The sequence below is a fragment of the Zonotrichia albicollis genome, chromosome 29, assembly GCF_047830755.1.
Source record: "Zonotrichia albicollis isolate bZonAlb1 chromosome 29, bZonAlb1.hap1, whole genome shotgun sequence".
In the NCBI taxonomy this organism is placed as follows: Eukaryota; Metazoa; Chordata; class Aves; order Passeriformes; family Passerellidae; genus Zonotrichia; species Zonotrichia albicollis.
Genome location: NC_133847.1, coordinates 2328862 through 2354415, shown reverse-complemented (window position 1 = coordinate 2354415; position 25554 = coordinate 2328862). Strand labels below are relative to the sequence as shown.

The window sequence follows — 25554 nt, the reverse complement described above, 5'->3', positions numbered from 1 at the left end:
AGGATGAGATTTATAAAGCAGGGAAATACCCCATGTATCTGAACTTTTATGTGTGTGTCTTTCTTGAAGTTTCTCTGTTACAGCTGAAGTTCTATAAAATACATTTAACCACACTATAAAAATGAAACCACTCTGTTTTTGTGAGGGGAGCTGAGTTTGCTCTCCCAGGCCTGGTGGGGAGTTCTGGGTGGGGTCTCAGCACAGCCCTCCCCAGTACCAGGGCAGGGTTTCTGCCCGAGGGAAGGCAGCTTACCTCCTGGGCTTTCCTGTTTTTTTGAAGCTCTTTATAGCTGATTCAGCTTTCCCAGGGGCAGCAGCTGTTGGTTCTGCTCAGTGCTGGTCCCTGGGCTCTGCTGGGATGCCATGGGAGCAATGGACAGGAGGAGGCAGCAGCCTGTGCCCAATGTGGAAAAGAAAGTGAAGTTTTTTTCACTTAACACTATTACAAAACACAGCTCTGTAATCTTCCCCTCGTCCCTCCCTTTGGCCAAGGCCAGCTCCTCCTTGTGCACCTTCCTCACCTGCTGCAGGTGGAGCCTCCCTGCTCTGAGCCCCCACCAGGGGCAGTGCCAGGGGATTCCCAGAGGCTGTGGATGCCCCAGTCTGGGTTTGAACAGACAGGTGTGTGCTGAGGAAGGCAGGAGCCTCCCCTGAAATGGAAAATGTAAACCCCCTCCCCCCGAATTGTTATAATTGTGAAATTAAGGAGTTCTCAGGCAAAGATATGGGAATAAGAATAGCAGTTCTTCATTAGGGAATAAAAACAAAATAAAAAATTCAGTAATACAAAACAATTTCCTGAGATGTGAGGGAATCATAAGGATGATGGAGTCCAACTCCCAACCCTGCAGAAACCAAACAATCCCACCCTGAGCAGCCCTGGGAGTGCCGGTTCTGCATGGGGGCTCTGCAGCCAGGCCGGGCCCGGGGGAACGGGAGCAGCTGAGGCTGGAGCCCAGGAGACTGAGGGGAGGCTCCTCGGGGGCTGCAGCTCCTCCCCAGGGCAGGCTCAGGGGCAGGGGCTGAGCTCTGCTCTGGCACAGGAACAGGAGCCCAGCAAGGGCTGCAGCTGTGCCAGGCCTTGGCATGGAGCTCAGGGCAAGGTTCTGCCCCCCGAGGCTGCTGGGCACTGCCCAGGCTGCCCAGGGAATGGTGCCAAGGCTGCCAGAGCTGCAGGAGCTCCCAGGGGTGCTCAGGGTGGGGCTGTTGGGGTGGCTGGGCAGGGACAGGGGCTGGGATCAATGATCGCTGCGGATCCCACTCAGGACACTCTGGATTCCCCTCAGGACATCCCCAATTCCCCTCAGGACTCTCCGGAGCCTGCTCAGGCCACTCCGGGTCCCTCTCAGGCCACTCCGGATCCCCCTCAGGACACCCCGGATTCCCCTTAGGCCATTCCCGATCCCCCTCAGGCCATTCCCGATCCCCCCTCAGGACACTCCCGATTCCCGTCAGGACATTCCCGATCCCCCTCAGGCCGTTCCGGACCTCCCTCGAGCCATTCCCGATCCCCCCAGGACACTCCGGGTCCCCCTCAGCCATTCCCGGTCCCGTGGCCGTTCCCGCCCCTCCCTCAGCCCCACCCCGCCCCGCCCGCTGTCAGGCGCGCCGCGGGCAGCCCTGTGCGGGCAGCGGCGTCGCGGGGTCCTCGCTGCCGCGCCCGGCGCTCCCAAGATGGCGGCGGGGCCGGTACCAGCCGTGTGAGGCGGGAGCGCGTCCCGGCCGCCCGCGGCTCCTCCGCCCGCCCGGCCCCGCTCCCGCCCCGCAGCCGGCGGGATGCTCAGATCCACCGGCTACTTCCGCGGCATCGACTGCCCGTTCCTCAACGCCGGGGGGTCGGGGCCGGGTCGGGGGTGCCGCAGGCCCTACTGCCATTTCCGCCACCCCCCGGTGGCCCCGGCGCCGTGCGGAGCCTCCGGAGCCTCAGGCGACCCCAGCGTGGGGCTCCCGCTCGGACGCGGCGCAGGTACGGCCCGGCCCGGCCGCGGTGCCCCCTCACCTTCCCGCGACCCCGTCCCCGGCTGCGGGCGTTCCCGGCCCGGTCGTGCTTTCTCCCCCTGCCCCGTGTGTTTCCCCCCGGCGAGGGCAGACCCGTGTCTGGCCGCCTCCCCTGCCGCCTGCCCGCCGTTCATGGCCCGGCTCAGCCCCCAAACCCCTCCGCAGTGCAGATCCCGGGGTCTGCCTGTGTCACCGGCCAAGCCCAGCCCTGCCCGTGGCTGTCAGCTCGCCCCGGGGTCCGGGAAGGTTTGAAGGAGCCGCAGCGCTGAGGGTGGCTGGGTCCGGTGTGATCCCACCGGGTGTTGGCGAGCAGCGTCCCGAGGCTCCGGGACGGCCCCGGCGCTGCCCCGGTCCCGTTCTTTGTCGCTTCGGGCGCTGGGCTCACGTGGGGCTGAGGTGTCAGGCCGGTTCCAGAGCTGCTGACAGCTCCCGTTAGATCCTGGAGCTGCCTGGAGCGGGAGGCAAGGCCTGTGCTGGGTTCTCTTCATTCTCTGAGGGGCTGTGGTCAGCCAGAACCTCCCGTGTCCGTGCCAGGGGTTGATCCATGGTGGGGGTGGTGGCCCATACTGGGGGCTGGGGCAGTGGTTCATGCTGGGAATACTGGAATGTGCTGGGGTAATGGTCTGTGCTGGGGCCAGTGGGTCCCCAGTGGTCCATGCTGGGAATACTGGAATGTGCTGGGGCAGTGCTCCATACTGGGAATATCAGAATGTGCTGGGGCAGTGAGCCATCCTGGGAATACTGGAATGTACTGGGGCACTGGTCCATGCTGGGAATACTGGAATGTACTGGGGCAGTGGTCCCCAGTGGTCCATTCTGGGAATACTGAAATGTGCTAGGGCAATGCTCCATGCTGGGGCCAGTGATCCATACTGGGAATACTGGAATGTGCTGGGGCAGTGCTCAATACTGGGAATACTGGAATGTGCTGGGGCAGTGCTCCATGCTGGGCCAGTGGTCCCCAGTGATCCATACTGGGAATATCAGAATGTGCTAGGGCAATGCTCCATGCTGGGGGCAGTGGTGCATACTGGGAATACTGGAACGTGCTGGGGCAGTGGTTCATGCTGGGGCCAGTGGTCCCCAGTGGTCTATACTGGGAATACTGGAATGTGCTGGGGCAGTGCTCCATTCTGGGGCCAGTGGTCCATACTGGGATTATCAGAATGTGCTGGGGCAGTGGTCCATTCTGGGGCCAGTGGTCCATACTGGGAATACTGGAATGTGCTGGGGCAGTGCTCCATGCTGGGCCAGTGGTCCATGGTGGTCCATACTGGGATTATCAGAATGTGTTAGGGCAATGCTCCATGCTGGGGCCAGTTATCCCCAGTGGTCCATACTGGGAATACTGCAATGTGCTGGGGCAGTGATCCATGCTGGGGCCAGTGGTCCATACTGGGAATTCTGGAATGTGCTGGGTCCAAGCCCCTGAGGAGCTGGTGGGGCACAGGGCACTGCCAGGCTCTCAAAGGCAGCCTGGCACAAAACCCCAGTGATTCAGGCAGTCCTGGAATATCCTGAGCTGGAACAGACCCACCAGGATCAATAGTGAGCTATTGTTGGCCCTTCTTCCAGCAGCTCTTGTCATTTTATTTATTCACATTATTTGCTGTTCTGCTGATTTATTGGCAGAAAAAAGCCTGCATTCTTCTCCCCAGAAGAGCCCTGCTGGCTTTCTTTATGTCAAAGCTTTATTTCTGTTAGGTATAATGGGATAATAATGCTGGTGTGGACAGTTTCTAATAATCTGAAGCAGAAATTGCCAAAACAAAGCCTAACTTGTGTTTTTTGTGTGATTATTTAACTTTGGGTTGCTCTCGAGTTTGGGAGAGGATTCATTATTGATGTCTCCTGGTTACCAGGTCAGCTTACCACCACTACTAGTTTAGTTTAAAATAAAAGAATCATTCTCAGGGCTGTCACAGGCAGATAATTGTTAGAAAGACAAAGTTTTTTTGCAAATTTTGGTGTTTTTTCAAATTTTAAAAGCTCCCTAGAATGCTTTAGGATGGCTCTTTAGATGATGTTATAATTATCTTTCAGTGTGCTGTTCCTGCACATCTTTAAATATCTGAGTGTCAGTTTTGGAACTGGAATTGCTCATTTTGGCCTGCACCAGGTGCTGCTGTGCTTGACAACTTTTTCTGTAAAAGAAATACATTTTCTGAACCCTATATTCTGTATATTCTATGCTCTTTATAGTCTATATTCTCTGTATTCTTAATTTCTTTATAGAATTTCTTCTAGATCCTTACAGAATTTCTTATAGAATAAATTCTTATAGAATTTCTTATAGAATTTTTAAAATAAATTCTGATAGGGATTCTGATAGGGATTTTGATAGGGATTTTGATAGGGATTCTGATAGAATTTTTTGTAGAATTTTTTGTAGAATTTTTTGTAGAATTTTTTTGTAGAATTTTTTGTAGAATTTTTTGTAGAATTTTTTGTAGAATTTTTTTGTAGAATTTTTTTGTAGAATTTTTTGTAGAATTTTTTGTAGAATTTTTTGTAGAATTTTTTGTAGAATTTTTTGTAGAATTTCTCGTAGAATTTCTTATAGAATTTGTTATAAATTCTCATAGAATTTCTCATAGAATTTCTCATAGAATTTCGTCTTACAGAATTTCTTACAAATTCTTATAGTCTTATAGTCTTAATATTCTTTTCTTATTCTTATTTCTCAATAGAAATTCTTGTATAGAAACTGTTCTATATAATTTCTGTATTTTCTTCATTTCCAACCTAATCTACAGCACTTAGGAGAGTTTTTTGGCACAGAAGAGCCCCAGTGTGGGCCTGGTTTCCCAAGGGAAGGTTCTGTCACCTGTGGAAGGAGCAGGATGAGGAGGCTGAGCTGCAGGCACTGCTCCCTGCAGGCACCTCAGAGCCTGTTCCCGCCTCTTTGCCAACCCCCTGGCATGCAGCACATGGCACAGCTGGCATAACAGGGAGCTGGGAGTTCTGGCTCAGCTCAGGGTTTGCCTCCAGACATTTTTTAATGTTGGTTCTGTGTTGGCTCCCACCTGCAGAGCTGCCCCAGCCCTGGGCAGCAGCAGCAGGAGGACGTGGGGCTGCTGCAGCCAGGCCAGAGGAGCCACGGAGATGCTGCCAGGGCTGGAGCCCCTCTGCTCTGAGCCAGCCTGGCACAGCTGGGCCTGCTCACCTGGACAGGAGAAGGCTCCAGGGACACCTCAGAGCCCCTTTTGGGGCCTGAAGGGGCTCCAGGAGAGCTGCAGAGGGACTGGGGACAAGGCCTGCAGGGACAGGACACAGGGAATGGCTCCCACTGCCACAGGGCAGGGCTGGGTGGGAGACTGGGAATCAGGAATTGTGGAATCCATGCCTGGAATGGATTTCCCAGAGCAGCTGGGGCTGCCCCTGGATCCCTGGCAGTGCCCAAGGCCAGGCTGGGCAGGGCTGGGAGCAACCTGGGACAGTGGGAGGTGTCCCTGCCATGGCAGGGCTGGCACTGGATGGGTTTAAGGTCCCTCCCAACCCAAACCATTCTGGGTTTCTGTGATTCCAACTGAGAAATGGGACATGAGCAATGGTCCTGCTGCAATCTCAGGCTTTTAGAACAGACTCCAGCAGATCACAAAATGTTCCTGATTCCTGTAGGAGCAAGGAGACACTTTTGCAGTTATTTTGCAGTGCTTGGCTCAGTTTCCTGGGAAGGATTCTGGTTGAAGTGCTCCTCTCATTCCCTGCCTGCCCGAGGCTCCTGGCCTGCGAGGATCTGGAGGATTTACACTAGAGGGTGCAGTAGCTCAGCCAGAACCTGACACCAGCTGCTGGGAGCAGCTTCTCCATCCCCCAGGGCTTGCTCCCTGCCAGGGGAACTGCCTGTTTTGTTTTGAAGTAGCCTCCTAACCATGCACATGGGCAGGTCTGACCTATTTAATCACATCACTCGATACAGAAGCTTTAAAAATGTCTTTTTTTTTTTTTTTTTCTTTGCCAAGGCAGGTTGGTTTCTACACCAAGAGCTGCAGCACAGATTGGTGTTTTCTGGGATGGTGCCTAGAAAAAAAGGATAACATCTAAAGGAGCAGCCTGCTAAGCATATTGATTTGAGGCTGGGGCTGGCTTTGATGTTTGAGGATCACCAGAGGATTGGCAGGAACCCCAAAACTCTTGGTGCAATTTCGTAGCTTTGAAAGGAGCTTTGGAAAACTGCAAGTGGAGCTGGCCCTGGCAGGTTGTGGGAAGGGGGGGACGTGCACATGTGCCAGGTGGAGCAGAGAGGACGTGGAAAGAGGAATTAGTGGGATGCAGCACTGTTCCCCCCCTTTTTTGCCCACCCTCACTGCTCCAGACTTCCCAAGGTTCAGGTGTTCATAAATGATCTCTGTTTTGCACACACAGTGCTGGGGGACAGCGCTGCAGAGCCCTCTATTCCCCTTGGATGTCTGCAGGAGCAGGGCTGAGTTTTCCCTGCCTGCTGCTGGATTGTCAGGAGTCCCTTTCCCCTTTTCCCTTTCCCCTTTTCCCTTTCCCCTTTTCCCTTTCCCCTTTTCCCTTTCCCCTTTTCCCTTTCCCCTTTTCCCTTTCCCCTTTTCCCTTTCCCCTTTTCCCTTTCCCCTTTTCCCTTTCCCCTTTTCCCTTTCCCCTTTTCCCTTTCCCCTTTTCCCTTTCCCCTTTTCCCTTTCCCCTTTTCCCTTTCCCCTTTTCCCTTTCCCCTTTTCCCTTTCCCCTTTTCCCTTTCCCCTTTTCCCTTTCCCCTTTTCCCTTTCCCCTTTTCCCTTTCCCCTTTTCCCTTTCCCCTTTTCCCTTTCCCCTTTCCCCTTTCCCTTTTTCCCTTTCCCTTTTCCCCTTTCCCCTTTCCCCTTTCCCTTTTTCCCTTTCTCCTTTTCCCCTTTCTCCTTTTCCCCTTCCTTTTCCCTTTCCTTTCCCCTTTCCTTTTCCCTTCTCCCTTTTCCCTTCTCCCTTTTCCCTTCTCCCTTTTCCCTTCTCCCTTTTCCCTTCTCCCTTTTCCCTTCTCCCTTTTCCCTTCTCCCTTTTCCCTTCTCCCTTTTCCCTTCTCCCTTTTCCCTTCTCCCTTTTCCCTTCTCCCTTTTCCCTTCTCCCTTTTCCCTTCTCCCTTTTCCCTTCTCCCTTTTCCCTTCTCCCTTTTCCCTTCTCCCTTTTCCCTTCTCCCTTTTCCCTTCTCCCTTTTCCCTTCTCCCTTTTCCCTTCTCCCTTTCCCTTCATCTGGAAGCAGGTCCATAAATACAAACACATTGAGTAAGGGGCACATTTGAGCTGGGGTCTGAAACATGGAATGCTTGGTGTGGGAAATCTATTCCAGTGTTTTATTGCAGGAATTACCTGTGTGGTAACAGAATATGGGTGCCTTAGAGGTTTGTGAAAATCCTGTGCTGAGGCTGATGGGGTTTTCTGTCCAGGATTGGGAACCTGGAGATTGCAAATTCTCATCCTGCATTGGAGGTTTGTGAAAATTCTGTGCTGAGCTGAGGCTGATGGGGTTTTCTGTCCAGAACTGGGAATCTGGAGATTGCAAATTCTCATCCTGACTTGGCTGAAGTGCTTTTTCCATCTCTGAGACGACTAAAACCCACCTGCTTCAGAGCAGGATGAAAAGATTATTGAATGTGTGTGAAGTGCTTTGAAAGCGTGCGCTGTAAGGAGGAGGGAAGAGCTGCCTTCAGTCCTAAAAGCGTCTTTTCAAGAGCTGTAGAGGGGAAAAATAGGTCTCTCTTTAAAGTCGAGGTCCTGAGTATGCTGAAAGACATAAAAGAGGCATAATACAGCTCTTCATAAATATCTTAAGGTAGACAGCCCTGGTTTGCTGGTTTGATGCTGTCTGGGGGTGGTTTGGAGGTGGATGTTTTTGAACCCAGAGCAGAAAGCTGCACCCAGGTCTGGAGCTCTGAGCTCTTTTGTCTGCATTGATCACAGAATGTGATCAATGGAATGTGCCGGAATGGACCCACAGGGGTCATCAAATCCAACCCCTGTCCCTGCCCAGCCACCCCAACACCCCCACCCTGAGCAGCCCTGGGAGCTCCTGCAGCTCTGGCAGCCTTGGCACCATTCCCTGGGCAGCCTGGGCAGTGCCCAGCAGCCTCGGGGGGCAGAACCTTGCCCTGAGCTCCATGCCAAGGCCTGGCACAGCTGCAGCCACTCCCTCAGGTCCTGATCCCTGTGTTCTTGTGGGATGGGAAGAGCCAGCCAGGCTTTCAGCGCCCTCCCTGAAGTATTTTGTTCTGCAGTGGGGTGCACTGAGCTGCTCAGCGGTTTTCTGATGTGGCCCAAAGCTTGTGGAGCAGTTTTGTGGCTGTGGATTTTCTGTCTGGGTGTACAAAGCTTTGCTGGTTAGACCTGGATCAAATCTGTGGGAGGTGTCAGGGACAGAGTTCTGCTCCTCTGTGTGATTGACACACTGAGCTGCTGCAACACTGTGGGGCTCAGGTCAAGTGTGGAGAAATCCTTGGGCTTATCTCCCCAGCTTTAACTCTGGATCCTGTCACTGGTGCAAGGATCATTTCACCTCTCCCTTCTGCCCAAAATCAGCTACAGAGGATGGCTGTGACCAGGATGATCCCCCCGAGGCTGCTGGGCACTGCCCAGGCTGCCCAGGGAATGGTGCCAAGGCTGCCAGGGCTGCAGGAGCTCCCCGGGCTGCTCAGGGTGGGGCTGTTGGGGTGGTGTTACAGTGTTCACAGGGGTCTCAGGCTGAGGGAAGAGTTTGACTCCGTGTTTCAGAAGGCTTGATTTATTATTTTATGATATACATTACATTAAAACTATGCTAGAAGAAAGGATTTCCTCAGAAGGCCAGCTAAGAATAGAATCGGAAGGAATGATATCAAAGGTTTGTGTCTCAGTCTGTCTGAGCCAGCTGACTGTGATTGGCCATTAATTACAAACATCCAACATGGACTAATCACAGATGCACCTGTTGCATTCCACAGCAGCAGATAATCAATGTTTACATTTTATTCCTGAGGCTTCTCAGCTTCTCAGGAAGAAAAATCCAAAGGAAAGGATTTTTCATAAAAGATGTCAGCGACAGGGTGGCTGTGCAGGGCCAGGGCTGGGCTGATGATCCTGTGGGTCCTTTCCAACTGAGGACATTCTGTGGTTCTGTGATACTCTGTAAAACCTAGGGAGGGTCTTTAAAAGTTAAAACCCAGCTTTAATCACCCCTCACTCAACACAGGGTCAGGTTCCTCACACAGCACTGCTGAGGGGCTGTGCCTGTTTGTGGGAGCAGCCTCGGCACAGGTTGGGATTTAGAGCCTTGGCATGACTCACATTGCAGGCCATGTTCACACTGTGTTGTAGAAGAGATGAAAAAACATCTTTCCCAGTGCATTTTCCTTCCTGGAGCTGCTGATGTGCACGATCATCTCAGCAGAGAGCTTTATTACTGAATTTGCTACAGCAGAAGTGGAACCCCAAGAGTTTTCGGTATCATTTCACTAACAGGGCAAAGCAGGTGCTCAGTGTTGGGTGCTCCAGTCTGAACTGGGAGGGGGCATCAATTCTGCTTTCCCCCCCACATCTGTGCTTAGGAGAATAATTACCAAAATGCCACCAGTGGATTTTATTTTTAACCAAGTTTTGAAATGAAGAGTGAAGAACCAGTAGGTGGTGAGGTTGGGATGAGTCTTTTCAGCAGTTTGGGATTTGTGGTGATTTCCCTGTGCTGTTTTTGGGGCGTTCCTGTGGGTGGGCAGGTGCAGGTGCCCTTAGTGCCAGGATGTCAGTGTGGCCTCACAGGACACTTCCCATATTTGGTTTTTCTTTGGCTGTGGGGAGATTCTCGCCTAAAAATCCGAGTCTCCCCACATGGGGCAGTTCCAGATCTGTGAAAAACAGGAGGTGGGAGCAGATCTCCATCAAGCCTCACAGGACACTTCCCATATTTGGTTTTTCTGTAGCTGTGGGGAGATTCTGTCCTGCATCTGGGTCTCCCCAAGTGGGGCAGTTCCAGGTGTGTGAAAAGCAGGAGGTGGGAGCAGATCTCCAGCAGGATTTTGGAGTTGTGCCAGTGCTGGTGAGTCCCTGGCTCCTCTCTGCCCGCCCTGTGTGTGCAATCCCGGGATTGAAAAATTCCTCTCTTCCCTGACATTTGAACACTTCCTCTAATTTATGTTTTTAATCTCCAGCCAAGCCCCGCCGCCCCATTGGGAAGCACAATTCACTAATGCAGCGCTTCCCGGAGCGTTCTGTGCTGGGCGGGGCGGAGACGCCGGCTGGCTCCCGTGGGCTGGGGCAGGCGGCGGCAGCAGGGCCAGCCCGTGTCCCGGCCGTGTCACCGCCTGTCCTGCTGGCCCAGGCTGTGTCCCAGGGCTGTCACCTCCTCTCCAGGCTGTGTCCCGGCCGTGTCACCGCCTGTCCTGCTGGCCCAGGCTGTGTCCCAGGGCTGTCACCTCCTCCCCAGGCTGTGTCCCTGCCCTTGCCATCCCCTCCCCAGCCTGTGTCCCTGCCCTGCCATCCCCTCCCCTGCTGGCGCAGGCTGTGTCCCTGCCGTGTCACTTCCTGTCCTGCTGGCCCAGGCTGTGTCCCTGTCCTGCTGGCCCAGGCTGTGTCCCAGCCGTGCCATCTCCTGTCCTGCTGGCCCAGGCTATGTCCCAGGGCTGTCACCTCCTCCCCAGGCTGTGTCCCTGCCGTGTCACCTTCTCTCCAGGCTGTGTCCCTGCCGTGTCACCTTCTCTCCAGCCTGTGTCCCTGCCGTGTCACCTCCTCTCCAGGCTGTGTCCCAGCCGTGTCACCCCTGTGTCCCAGCCGTGTCACCTCCTGTCCTGCTGGCCCAGGCTGTGTTCCAGTGCTGCCACCTCCTCCCCAGGTTGCGTCCCAGCCGTGTTACCTCCTCCCTTGCTGGCCCAGGCTGTGTTCCAGCCGTGCCATCTCCTGTCCTGCTGGCCCAGGCTGTGTCCCAGCGCCACCACCTCCTCTCCCAGGCTGTGTCCCTGCCGTGCCACCCTCTCTCCTGCTGGCCCAGGCTGTGTCCCAGGGCTGCCACCTCCTCTCCCAGGCTGTGTCCCTGCCCTGCCACCCCCTCCGCTGCTGGCCCAGGCTGTGTCCCAGGGCTGCCACCTCCTCCCGTGCTGGCCCTGGGGCTGCGTCCCAGCCGTGCCACCCTCTCTCCTGCTGGCCCAGGCTGTGTCCCTGCCGTGTCATCTCCTGCCCTGCTGTCCCGGGGGCTGCAGAGCTGCGGGGTTTGGTTCGGCACGGCCGGGCACGGATGTTTGGGGCGCAGGGTGCGGAGCTCAGACCAAGGCGAAAGCAGCCGCAGGTGGGGACTGGGGAGAGGAGGAGGAGGAGGAGGTCAGAAACTCCCCAAAGTGAGGGCAGCAGCGCTGGGAAAGAGGAAGGGGCTCGGGAAGCTCTGATGAGCCCCCGCCGAGCCGGGAGCACCGGCGGGTGAAGGCGGGACCGGGGCCGGTCCTGCCCCGGTGCTCACAAAGTGCTGTGTCAGCATTCGCGCACCGCGTGCTGCCGCCAGCCCGGCCGGGCAGCTCCGGCATGAACAAATACCTGCAGTGCTTATCGAGCCCCGGCAGCTCAGGTAACTCTCCCTGGAGTTTCTGGAGTCCTGCGGGGTTGGTGGAGGTTTGGGGGGCACAGCTGGGAAGGAGCAGCTGGAGAGAAGCGACTTCTCCAGGGAGGTTTCACATGGTGGCCATTCATTGAGCAGGGACCTGAGTGTCACCTGCCTCTGGAACATGGATTACGCGGTGCAAAAAGCCCACATTGGCTTTGGAGGGTTTGGTTTACAAGGGTTTTTAATCCCCCTGTGGATTTTGGGATTTTATTGAAGAGAGGTTTGTGCTGGGGTGTTGGGTTCTGTGGTTAAAAGTGGCTGTGGAGCTGCAGGTGCCCGAGACCTAAAGGAACTGCAGAGTTTTAATTCCAGCTTTTGAATTGTTTAAAGCCAGACAGGTTTTAAAAACAGTTGAAGTTTTGCTTTTAGCTTTTCATACATCACACCTAAAATGTTTTAATATTTTAATATAATACAGCTTGAAAGGTGTTTGTTTTTCTTTAGCTTTTAACTTCGTTTTCCAAATGTTCAGTCCTGACTAAGTTGAAATAGTTGAGTTTTGGGTTTTGTGTTTTTTTTTTTTCTTTATTTCTTGTCTCAAGCGGGAATTTTCCCCCCACACTAGTTAAAGAATCAGACAGGTGTTGAGAAGATAACTTATCTGGAGTATGCAGAAGAAGGCTGGAAAATTAAAGGACTGGTTGGTGTTGCTACTTGTGACTGTGCTGGTTGGAGTAGGTTTTCAAGGGGAAGTTGAATGGAGAGAAGTCACCAGAATACCTGAAATACTTAATTTTTTTTTCTTTGGAAAGAAGACTTGCTCTGCTAATTATATTTTTGAGTAGATCCTTAATTTTATTACACAGGAAATGTGGAAATGGTTTCTGGCCTTTTCCACAGAGGAAAAAGCCAAGTCTCTGTTAAGTTTGTTTTGTTGGGGTTTTTTTTCCCCCAAAGAGAATTTCAACTTCTCCTGTATTTTGAGGAGTAACTTTATAACTAAAATGAGAAGGGGAGTGGAAAGATCTCCAAAGAACCCTGAATATCCAGATTTTCAAATAGTGACACTCCTTCCAGCCTGTGCATGACGGGCTGTGGGGTCAGGGTGTGTTTTGGGTGCCAGTCCTTGTCCTCTCCCTCTCCTGGCCAATCCAGCCAGTTGGGATTCTCACTTTTTTCCTAATTTATGGGAGAAATGTGCCAGTGTCCGGTTTTCGGCTGTTTGGAGGGCCTGGAAAGGCCCGGGGTGGCCTTGGGGCAGCCCGCGTATCAAAGGACGAGAAGAGGCTTCAGTTCTTTTCTCGGTCTCAGTGTTTATTAATTGTTTATCTAAAAGATTTTCTCTCGGCCCGACAGAGCTCTGCTCAGCAGCCAGCCATGAGCACACTCCCTGCCCTCCGGGCGGTCACCTATCTTTATACCCAAAGTTACGTATACAATATTTATCATTTTTCCCCAATACCTTTCACCCTTATTGCCCAGTGCACTTTTAGTAATGACCAATCCCAAAGTGCCACCATCACCACAGAAGATGGAGGAGAAGAAGAAGAAGGACAGGACAGGCCCCAATTCCTCCATCTTACTTCTCTAAACCCCCCTGTACAGAAATCCTAAACCCTGTGTCTCACCCTCTAATTAACTCATCCCTTCACCATTCACCCCGGTGAAATCCTCCTGTCCTCATACAGGTGTCGTCTCCTGTGTAGGATCAAAGTCCAGCCACCAGACACTTCTGGAACATTCCAGGACTCCCGAGCCCCCCAAGGGTGCTCTCGGTGACACCTCAGTGCTGAGGTGCTGAGATCCCACATGCCAGTGCTGTGATTTCCTCTTAGGAAAATGCCTCACAGAGCTTGATGCTGTTGTGCAGCAGGGTGGGTGGGGCTGTCAGTGGGTCTGGGCAGGGAGGGGTGGCAGTGAGGGGTCGGTGTGGGCCAGGTCACCCTGTGCTGGCTTTTGCACCCCCGGATTGAGGTGGTGCTGCTGTGGGAGGCAGCGACAGCCCCAGGTGGCCTTGGGGACTCCCTGCCATGCTCAGTGGCTTGAGGACCTTTCAGATTCTTGTTTTGCTGCACCAGACACAAAACTGCCTGTGAGAAGTGATACTCACTACTCACTTTGAAAAAAATTAAAAGGTTTATTAAAACCTTATAAAAATACAACAGGAGACTGAATAGAGAAAATATTGCAGCACCTGCAGCAGAGGATTTTTCCCACCATGTGCTCACCCACACAATGGAGGTTTCACCTTTTAACCCTTTAGCCCCTCCCAAAGTTCTGTCCATTGGCTCCTTCTTTGCTGTCCAGTTTGGAATTCACTTCCTTAAATCCTGATTGGAGCTCAGGTGCTGCCACAGTAACAATCCCGCCCTCCCAAATGTCCCAAATGACACCCCTGATAACAGCACAAAAGGGGTAAAACACAAATATAAATCTATAAACTTCTCTTAACAAATATACAGGACATTTGCCTTTTAATTGTGAGAGCCAACCATGGCATTACTCATCTATCACATGCCCAAAGTTGTGTTGCCTTGAATAAACTGAGGAGGTGGGTGCTGCATCCCAGGTTGTTTCTGTCTGAGCTGCATTGTGGGATGTGCCCTGATGAGTTCCCTGATAACAATTCCAGCTTTGGAAGGACCCTCTGGAGCTGCTGTGGCTGAATGAGCCCCCTTGGGCAGGTCCTGTCTCAGGAGATCAGGACTGGGGACAAGGCCTGCAGGGACAGGACCCAGGGAATGGCTCCCACTGCCACAGGGCAGGGCTGGGTGGGAGATTGGGAATCAGGAATTGTGGAATCCATCCCTGGAATGGATTTCCCAGAGCAGCTGGGGCTGCCCCTGGATCCCTGGCAGTGCCAAGGCCAGGCTGGATGGGGTTGGAGCACCCTGGGGCAGTGGAAGGTGTTCAGGAACAAGATGGGCTTTAGGGTCCCTCCCAACCCAAACCATTCCATGATTTCTCTCTGGGCACTGCCTGCCCTCGGTCTGGGATGGCTGAGCTGGGCACACAGCTCAGGGTGCAGTGCAGAGGTGCTGTCTGGCTGCTCCTGTCCCTCAGTGTGACCCTGGGGCTCAGCCCTTGGGCACAGGTGGCCCCATTGGCCACAACACCTGGGGAAAGCAGCACTGCCCTGCTGGAACCCAGCAGGCTAAAAATACCTTGGAGTGAGAGATGACTGTTGTGACTGTTTTTCAGTCTTGCTAATATCAGACTTTCTTTTCTCATATTAGCATTCTTTTTTCCATTAAAGAAACGACTGTAGAGGTTCATGATGTACTTTGAGGCTGTGGCATTAAATGCCTCCCCTGGAGAACAAATCCAAGGAGTGCACAGGGATTCTTCTGCCTCTAATGCCTCTCAAACCTTGCTCCTGGTGTTCCTTGACCAACACAAGGTTATCTCTGCATTTAACACTTAATTTTATAATTAGATTTACTTTTCAAAAACACAAAAAAGGATCAAAGCAAATCCTTGGACTAGGTTTGGAATTGAAGTTGAAGAAACATTTTTCTTAGCTCCCCTTTGCTGCCCTCCTAACCCATTTCCTCTGGATGATTATTTGAAATGCACTATTTTAAATCTCAGCGTTAATTATTTCCAAGTGGTTGCATGTTATTGTTAAATTAATTGTTGGAAATTTGCTTTGGGTCCTGGTGAATGAGCTCTGTGCCAAAACCTGCCATTTCTTGTGTGCTCTTTAATTCTGAAGAGTAGCAGAACTCAGGCTGCTGCTAAAACCTCTCTGAAACATTCTGTTCTTGAGGCACCACTGTCTCTTCTGTCAAGTGTTAAATGCAAAGCTCAGAATGATTTTCCAGTGGTGATAATTTTTCTGCAATCACAGAGGTTGTCCCTTTGCTGAGTGCTGGCTCTGTAAACACAGCAAGCTCTTAAGCCAACAAAGCTGTTCCGATGACGTGAAATAAAAATGCCTTTATTTTTTCCTTTCCCAAAGAGTCTCCAAACAGCTTCCACCTTCCCCACCTCCCCATGAATGCACCTTTTGTTGCCAGCTGCAGGTGACCCAGGGCAATGGGTGCCTTCAGCAGCAGCAGCAGGGCTTGGAAATCAAAGAGATCTGTAAGATCATTGTCCAGCAGCCACCCCTGCCACTAAACCATGTCCCCAGGTGCCACATGCACACCATTTTTGAGCACTTGCAGGGACAGGGACTCCATCAGTGCCCTGGCTGCCTGTGGCAATCTCTGACAACCCTTCCTGTGAAGAAATTTTCCCAGTTTCCAACCTAAACCTCCCCTGGCCCAGCCTGAGGCTGTTCCCTCCCTCCTGTCCCTGTTCCCTGGGCTGTCCCCTCCTGGCAGGAGCTGTGCAGAGCCACAAGGGCCCCCTGAGCCTCCTTTGCTCCAGGCTGAGCCCCTTCCCAGCTCCCTCAGCCTCTCCTGGAGCTCCAGACCCTTCCCAGCTCTGCTCCCTCCCCTGGACACCCCCAGCCCCTCAATGTCCTTCTTGTGAGTTCACTACAAGAAATGCTCAATGTCTTTTGACCTGTGCTGCTCCCTCTGCAGCTTGGCCAGCAAAGCCTTTTGTTTAGAATTCCTAACAGCTGTAAATTTTAACGTTTCTAATTTTTGCAGCCTTTTTGTCAAGCAGCAGCTGAGTAGCTCTGGAGAGCTACCTAGGAGAAGGTACCTTGGACCTGGGAGAAGCAGTTGTCATCCATCCCCTTGTCCAGAGCAGCTGTGGCTGCTGCATCCCTGGGAGTGTCCAGGTTTGGACAGGGCTGGGAGCCCCTGGGACAGTGGGAGGTGTCCCTGCCATGGCAGGGGTGGCACTGGGTGAGCTTTAAGGTCCTTTCCTACCCAAACCAGTCTGGGATTCTGTCTCCCACATGCATTCAAGAGCTGGAGTCCTTTTGCAAAACCTGCAGGTTTGCCATGATCATACAGCTCACCTGGGACACATTTGGGCTTTTCTGTATTTAAAGCATCTCAGCTATGTGCTGTGGTAGGCTTGGACAAAAAAAAAAGAAAGACTTTTCTCTGGAATGATTCACTGTAAAATAAGTTTTACCTTCACACAGGTGACCTTGTCCTCCCACTCTTCTTTAATGTCAGCTTTGTTTACTGCCCTTGCCTGTTGCCCAAACTAGAAGGACCAGTGAGGAGTCTGGCTCAGGGAAGCTTTGTAATAATGCAGCTCCACCTTGGAACGGAGGCTTTGTGTCCCTCAATCATCCTGACAGTAACCAGGAAAAACCCATCAGCCTGGTTGTTTTAGGTAGAATCTTGTTCTGTGTTTCTGTATTTTCTGTGCTGCAATGGCTGATTGAAGCACAGCTCAGCTGGGTGTGTTCTAAAGCAGTTCTGGGTTAAATACAATGTTCACTGAGGTTAAATAAAATGTTCACTGAGGTTCTGCATAGAGACCTCTGTGTCTCTATTAATATAATAGATATAATTATTAATGATATATTAATAAGATTAATATCAATAACTTGTTTAATATTAATAACTGGTTTTCTGTAATATTGATGGTAACCTCACCTTTTGTTCCTCATGTATCTGAGGTACAATCATTTATTTTAATAGTTTGTACTTTATCAAGTGTTTAGTTCACAATCCTGCCAGAAAGAAAAACATGAAGGAGACTCCAGTGAGTGTCAGATCCCAGGGGCAGGATCCTTCCCTTTCCTGGCTCCTGGGAGTGTAGTAATTCAGCTAAAAAGCTGATTTAGAATGGCAGCTTGAACATCTCTGGTTTGGAGATTTGTGTGCTTACGCCTCATCATATATGTGTACATGTAAAATTGGTATTAAATAAATATATAAATGTAGAACTAAAAATAATCATATAAAATATATAATATATAAATGTAAACACAATCCTATATAAATATCCCACAACCATACTAAAATATAAATATTCCACAACTATATTAAATATCAATATTTATATAAATATAAATATGTATTTTATATAATACAAATAATAAAATATAAATATAATATACCAAATATATTATAAATATAATGTGCTATATATTATAGTATAGTACAACTATACTATAATATAAATATATTCTATAAAATATAAATATATTTATATAAATAGAATTTATATAAATTATATAAATGTACATTATATATTATTTATAGGATAAATGATATCTATTTTATATAAATAATATATATTTATTTAGGTAATATAAATAATATTTAGGTAATATATATATTTAGGTAATATAAATAATATATTTATTTTATGTATATTTATATAATATATAAATTTATATATTATATATATTTTATAAATTCTATATATATTTATAATATAAATAATATATTTATGATATATATTTATATAATATATAAATTTATATATTATATATTTTATAAATTTTATATATATTTATATAATATAAATATTATATTTATGACATATATTTATATATTATATGCTAAAATATATTTATATATGAAATAATAGATTTTATATTAATATATTTGTTTATTTCATATAAATATGAATCTAAATAAACACATAAATATACACGTCAATTTAAATATAAATATTTTTGTATGACTCATATATAAAATGTTATAGATATAAAATATATCTTTATATATATTGTAATATTTGTACAAAAATATATAAAAATGTTATATATATATATATTTTTTATGTATGTTTTTGTATAAATTAAACCCCTTTCTGTCCTGTTTCTCCTGCATTCTCTGCAGGTTCCTCGTGGCCAGAGGGGCTGGTGCTGATGGGCATCCTGGAGCCGCTTTCCCAGCCTTTCATGGGCAGGCAGCCTAAATGAGCCTTGCTTGGTCGTATCCTATGGAAGCTGTTCCAGCTCCAGAGCTCAGTCCCCAAGGGCACTGGGTGCCAGAAGCCAGCTCGCTCTCAGACCAAGGCCGCGGGTCAGCCCCTAGCAAGCAGGGAAAGTTCAGCTCTCAGTGATCAGGCAGCTCTTGTGATTTCAGCTTTGCTTGCTAGGTAGCTTTTCCCTTGGCCTAAGGCTCCAGCAGAGGGTAGAGAGAGGAGAAGCAGAAGACGCTGGCTGTTCCACGAGTGTGGCTTTATTGGAGGGTCCCTGAAGGGTCTCAGCTCTTCTTCTTCCGAGTTAGCAGGGGTACAGTGTGCTACTTTTATACCCTTGGCCTGGATCCAATCCTGACCAATGGCAAAGGTGTCAGAGTGACCATAAGTGACCAATGGTAGGGTTAACACAATATTGCCTTACATGGCTATAGGGATAAGGTACAAGGCGGATGTCCCTGGAGACAGGAAACTTCTTTGCTGCTATGTCAGCATTCTGTTCTCCAAGGGGCACTGGCTAAACCTGAGGGGTTTACTACAGCAGCCTTTGATCAGCAGTGCTGGAGAACCCATCAGGCCTCCCCACACTTGCACAGAGCTCTTTCCCTGCCCTGCTCCCAGCCTGTGGCATGTCCTCAGGTTATAATGTGTGTTTTCATCATTCCAGGCACAGAAAATGTACCAGGAGCTTTGTGCCAGAGATAAGCAGCAGCCACCATGTCTGTGCTGGGCTTGCCCTCTGCTTTCCCTGATCCTGATATATTTAGAATAGTTTGGTTTTCTGCATGTACAAGGTGGCTTTTGTTTAGTTAGGGTTTGTTGCTTTGTTTTTTGGCAAGTCTCTAGATCCAGACTCTGTTCTCTGTTTGCAGGCCATCTGATATTTAGCCCTGCATGAATTATCAGCCTTTCAGCTGTTCCCTTCAAATATTTGTGCTGCATTTGAGGTCTCAATCCAGATTTAGTGGGTAGAGCTGACTCCTGCTGCTTTCTGCCAGTGTGGAGCTGATGTTTCACCCCATGGTCAGACATGAGCTGCTCCTTCTCACTCCTCAGGCTGATTTTATCCCTAACAATTCTGATAATGTCTCCATAGCCTTGCCTTGATGCTGCTGCTGTTTGCATAGGGGTTTGTTCATGTTTTTGCCTTGTTACCTGCTTTTCTTCAAGGTTTCTAACCAGGAATTGCTGTGTCCCTGGTTTGTCACCTGCTCCCTCCCTGTGTCCCAGAGAGGAGCACACCTTGGCTTTGGAAATGTTCTTTGTGTCATCATTACAGCTCTCTGCAATAGCTGGAGGGGAACTGGCTGTAGAAATAGCACCTTGTTCCTCTTTCCCCACGTTTGTGGCTCTGAGCAGGGCTCAGGCTGGCCTGTGGAGGGTGGTGCCATCACTCTGCCACTGCCCAGAGTCCCTGCTCAATCAGGAGCTAATTGGTTTGGAAAAAAACCTTGCAAACCCAAAGGGATAAAAAGTATTTTCTGAAACTGCTGCCTTGATTTTAACCCAGCCTCTTTCATTCTGCTTCCTCGGGGGCCAGTTCTGCCAACTGCTGGGGAGATCCTTTTCCTGTGGCCAAAGGAAGTTTTGCATTTATGTATCCTCTCTAAAAACCCCCAAAACTACCCCTACCCCCCCCAAAAAACCCCAAACCCCTCAGTCTTACGAGAATGGTAGAAACAGCTCTTTTGATCCTGACTGTTATGAGAAATTCTCTCATCCCTCTTAGACCTGAGAGGTTTTTAATTTTCTGTTTTCTTTCTCTTTGCTTTTTGTTTGGTTCTTATGCATATCCATGTTGGAGAGCCAGTTTTGTACTGTCCTTGTAGCAGAGAACAAAAAGCCCCTCTGGAATGTCAGCATCCAGAGATGCTGTGATAAAACAAGGATTGAAAACAGAGTCAAAAAGCAGCTGTTAATGTTCCTGAAGCTTCTGTCATTGTTGGAGTCCTGGAATGGTGTGGGTTGGGAGAGACTTGAAAAATCATTCAGTGCCACCCCTGCCATGGCAGGGACACCTTCCCCCATCCCAGGCTGCTCCAAGCCCTGCCCAGCCTGGCCTTGGCACTGCCAGGGATCCAGGGGCAGCCCCAGCTGCTCTGGGAAATCCATTCCAGGGATGGATTCCACAATTGCTGATTCCCAATCTCCCACCCAGCCCTGCCCTGTGGCAGTGGGAGCCATTCCCTGTGTCCTGTCCCTGCAGGCCTTGTCCCCAGTCCCTCTGCAGCTCTCCTGGAGCCCCTGCAGGCCCCAAAAGGGGCTCTGAGGTGTCCCTGGAGCCTTCTCCTGTCCAGGTGAGCACCCCCAGCTCAGAAGCAAAGCAGATTATTTCAGTCCCCAATTCCTGGTTCCAGCCCTGCTTCCCCAGGGACTGAACACACCTGAACCCATTTCTGCTCTCACTGAAATCAAGGGCACTGCTCAAATCCCTTGGATTCCAGTCACAGGGCTTGGGATCTGCCAGGGGCTCTGAGCTCTCCCTGGAGCCTTCGCTTGTCCAGGTGAGCACCCCCAGCTCTGCCAGGGAACAATTCCTGCCCAATATCCCATCTAAATACGATTTTTTTCCCATCTAAATGGATTTTTTTCCCATCTAAATGTCACTTTTTCAGTAGGAAGCCATTCCCTGTGTCCTGTCCCTGCAGGCCTTGTCCCCAGTCCCTCTGCAGCTCTCCTGGAGCCCCTGCAGGCCCCACAAGGGGCTCTGAGGTGTCCCTGGAGCCTTCTCCTGTCCAGGCTGGATGTGGAAGAGAGGCCATCAAAGGGACTTTTCTGCAAAGGGAAATATTTTGGGTGTTCAGTGTTCTTGTCTTGGTGGTTGCTCTGAGTGGTTGAGTTGTGTTGCCTGTTGTAGTTTTTCCTTCCTACCAGCAGCTCTCAGTTTGTCAGTTCAGATCAGAGTGGTTTTCCTGCAGCTGCCATAAGAATCTCTGAGCCTTGAGGCTTTTGGTGGTTTTAGGTGTTGGCATTGGCAAGTGAGAACCTAATCCAGAGTTTCTCACTTCTTTCCTTCTTGGTGGCTTCATTGAATTTAGCAGATAGTTCTGTGCACAGTCAGCTCCTAATACAGGGGATTATTCTTTGGTGCCTTGAAGAATATTTAATTTATAGAGCTTTAAGAGCTTTTCCATGAGTCTTAAAAGCACTTTTTTAACAGATCTTTAGTCCTGGGAGTAAGTTTTACAATCTGGTTTAGTCTAGGCCAGAGAACATCACTGGTGGCTTTTGGTATTTATTCTGTGGTGTAAGAATGTGGCTTTTGGTTGTGTCATTCAGTGTTGGGGTTTGATCAAAACACACCTTAAAAAGGCCTCATTTTAAATTTTACTTGAATTGCTGGTGGTAAATGATTTTTTCCCCTTTGCAGAGCGAGGGTATGATCCCTACAACCCTGAGCTGCCCAGGCCCTCCCTGGAGGTGGAGGATGGCTTTCTGGCTGACATCACAGATGTCACACCTGGAATTCTGGAGCTGGAGCTGGTCAACAAGGCCATTGAGGCAGTGAAGAACGAAGTGGAGAGGGAGCAGAAGAAGTACGAGGAGCTGCTGGAAACCACGAAGGAGTTTGGTGCTTCAGAGGGCTCCTCACTCATTTCAAACACACCTGTGTCATCTGCTGGGCCTCAGAGTGATTCCTTTGCCTCCTTGGAGTACAATCCAGGGAGCTACAACTTCAATAACAACTCAGACTACAACCCCACTCCTCTGGCTGCTGCTGCCCGCTCCAGTAAATACACTTTGGATTCCTCCCGCGCCAAGGGCAGCTCGCTGGAGTACGTCCCCAAGGCTGTGGTGCAGAATAAAAAATACAGCAGCACTGTCACCAACAACAAATATGTGATTGATGACTCCAAGCCTTCCACAGACTTGGAATATGACCCCCTTTCCAATTACTCTGCCAGGCTGTTGGGCAAAGGCACAACCAAGGGGTCCAAAAGGGACAGAGCCTCTGATTATGAGGATTCCTATTCTCCATCAAGGAAGAAGCTCTGTGAAGATCCTGATGATGATGAGGTGTTGGCCAGGTTCTCCTCCTCTGAAGATGAGGCTGAGGTGGAATATAAAACAGCTTCTGGTAGTTCACCCTCCAAAGCTGGTTCAGAGAGTGAGTCAAATGAGTCCTCCAGCAAAGAGCAGAGCACAAAATTGGAAGGCTCTGCTTCCCAGGGGAGCAAAGAAGCAGCACAGCACAGGGAGGACCTTCCAAATTCACAGAAAAACCTTGCCAAGAACTCATCAGACAAGAACTCAAAGGCAGCAAAGTTGTGTTCTGGTAAGAACAACAAGGAAATTGAAAATAAAAACAAAGACTCCAAAGACAAAACAAAAAAGAAGAAAATTGATGTTAGTAAAGCAGCAGGCCTCAGTGAGGCTGGGAAGAAGGAGAAAAATAAAAATGCAGACAAAGTGCTCAAGAAAGAAGAAAAATTAAAAACTAAGAATGAAGAGAAAAACTGCAAAGACAAAAGCGTCAAAGTGAAAACAGATGGGAACTTGAAAAAACCTGAAAAACACAAGTCAGAAAAGGTGGATGGGTGTAAGAAAGAAAAATCCAAGTCCAGCAGCAGCAGTTCAGGGAAAAGCAAGAGCGAGGGTGTCACCAAGGGCACAGAGAAAGTGGGGAGCAGCAAGAAGGATCCTCAGAGCAAAACTGCTGATGTGAAAAATGGCAAGGAAAGCTCTGGTCGAAAAAACAAGGAGAAAGGGACCAAGAGCTCCCTGGAGAGAAAGAAGGACAAGGTCACTTGTGCAGGACAAGGAGACCCCAAGAAGGGTCAGAAGCAGCAGAGTTTGAGTCACGTGGACCTGTTTGGGGATGAGAGTGGAGATGAGGATGACAGAGGCCGGCCTTTGTCCTCCTCACTGCTTGATGTGAGCTCAGACTTGGATGGGGCTGACTCTGGCTCAGCCTCTGACAGTGACAGGGACAGGACAAAGAAAGCAAAGCGCTCCAAGTTGTCCAAGTCCTCATCATCCTCCTCTACATCTGATGACATTGATTATTCCATCCTTGAGAAAGATGTGGACTTTGAGTCAGATCCCATGGAGGAGTGTCTCAGGATCTTTAATGAATCTAAAGATGTGAAAACTGAAGACAAGGGAAGGCTGGGCAAGCAGGTAATGCTGGGTTGGGGGTGTTGGTTCTCTCCCCTCCAAAGGTGGAATGATTCTGGTTTGGTTTAGTGGTGCTGCTTGTCTCAAGTAGCTGAAGAGGGAACTCCATGTGTTGGCAGAATCTCTACCTTGTCATGACTGAGTGCCTGGAAGTGTTTGCTCCTGAATTTACCTGTTGGATTCAAAGCTGCTGTGAAATGGGAGGGTTCAGTCTCCTTTTGTGTGAAGGCTTTCAGGGTCATCAATTACTTCTGTCTCCATCTGGCCTGAGAACCTTGAGGATGTAGATGGCTGGAGAAAAGGCTGCAGGGAGTCAGTTTTGGGGTTTTCAATGCCAATCTAAGGTTGCCAGCCTGTGCACTGCCTTCTTCTTGCTGCAGAGTTTAAGGAACCTGGGGGAGGTAGAACCTGGACAGGGTGTTGATGCAAGTCCAGTACTTGTCAGACACTTTGGAGACTCCCCAAATTCATCTTTCCTATTCTAAATGCATACTGCAGGTAGTTCCTCAGGATCTCTGGATACCTTGTGGGTGGTGCAAGCAAAAAATTGAAGGTAAAATTTCTTCCAGTGGTACCAGAGGCTTCAGACTAAGGAGATAAAACAGACAGTATTTACATAGCAAGAAAATAGTTGAAGGGCACGTAATCTGTAGCAGGAATTACTGATAAGTTAATTCAGAAAATGCTGAACCAGGGGCTGCCACTCACAGCAAACAGTTAATTGTGGCCTGGAGTGACAAAACTCAGCTACATGTGGCTCCTTTGCATCCCTGTGCTGAGGTTTGGTGTCCTGCTCCTTGGGGAAGGAGGCTCACTGCAGCACAGGGATCCTTCTTTGGGACATGGGTGTCTGGGTGGGATTGGTCATGGGGCTTCTTTTTGTTTGTGGAGGATTTCCTGGATGGATCCATTGTGGTTTGACACTGGCCAAACACCAGGCACCCATGGAAGTCACTCACTCACCCTCCCCTGCTACAGCTGCACAGAGGAGAGAAAAAATTCAAACCAAGGGTTCATGAGTTGAGGTAAGGACCAGGAGAGAGCACTCCAAGGGCTCAGCTTAGAGGTACAAAGTGAGTTTATTGTTAACAAAATCAGAATACAATGAGAAGTAAAACAATCCCTTAAAACAGCTTTTTCCACCTCAGCCCTTCTCTCCTTCCCACAGACAGTGCAGGGAGAGAGGCCATGGGGGTTTGGTCAGTTCATCAGTGAGATTTTCTTCCACTGCTCTGGGAGAGGAATCTTTCCCCTGTGAGACTGTGGGGTTCCTCCCAGGGGAGACAGCTCTCCATGAACTTCTCCAATGTGGGTCCAGTGTCACAAGCAGCAGCCCCCCCAAAACTGCTGCAATGAGAGTCCCTTCCATGGGCACACAGCCCCCCAAAACTGCTGCAATGAGAGCCCCTTCCATGGGCACACAGCCCCCCAAAACTGCTGCAATGAGAGTCCCTTCCATGGGCACACAGCCCCCCAACACTGCTGCAATGAGAGCCCCTTCCATGGGCACACAGCCCCCAAAACTGCTGCAATGTGAGCCCCTTCCATGGGCACACACAGCCCCCCAAAACTGCTGCAATGTGAGCCCCTTCCATGGGCACACAGCCCCCCAAAACTGCTGCAATGAGTGTCCCTTCCATGGGCACACAGCCCCCCAAAGCTGCTGCAATGAGTGTCCCTTCCATGGGCACACAGCCCCCCAAAACTGCTGCAATATGAGTCCCTTCCATGGGCACACAGCCCCCCAAAACTGCTGCAATGAGTGTCCCTTCCATGGGCACACAGCCCCCCAAAGCTGCTGCAATGAGTGTCCCTTCCATGGGCACACAGCCCCCCAAAGCTGCTGTGCCATGGGTGCAGTCCTCCAAGGCCGGGCTGCTCCAGCCTGGAAGCAGAGCCCCTCTCTCTCCACCAGGTCTCCCAGTGGATCACAGCCCCCTCCAGGCATCCACTGCTCCAGTGTGGGCACCTCTGCCAGGGGCTGTGGGTGGATCTGTGCATCCCCCATGGATCCCTATGGGGGGAATCTCTGCATCCCCAATGGATCCTCACAAGCTGAGGGTGGATCTCTGTCTCCCCCCTGGATCTCTGCACCCCCCATGGATCCCCATTGGCTGAGAGTAGATCTTTGCATCCCCTGTGGATCCCCA

General features: G+C 50.0%; 1 protein-coding gene across 1 annotated transcript in view; it reads left to right on the top strand.

The window, feature by feature from the left end:
• Positions 1-1623: 1623 nt before the first annotated feature.
• REXO1 (RNA exonuclease 1 homolog) overlaps positions 1624-25554 on the top strand; it is a 54726-nt gene continuing 30795 nt past the window's right edge. The window contains exons 1-2 of the mRNA XM_074528434.1: positions 1624-1966; positions 21657-23407. Of these exons, the coding sequence (XP_074384535.1) occupies positions 1777-1966; positions 21657-23407 (1941 nt within the window). The 5' untranslated portion in view covers positions 1624-1776. The remainder of the gene's footprint in view (positions 1967-21656; positions 23408-25554) is intronic.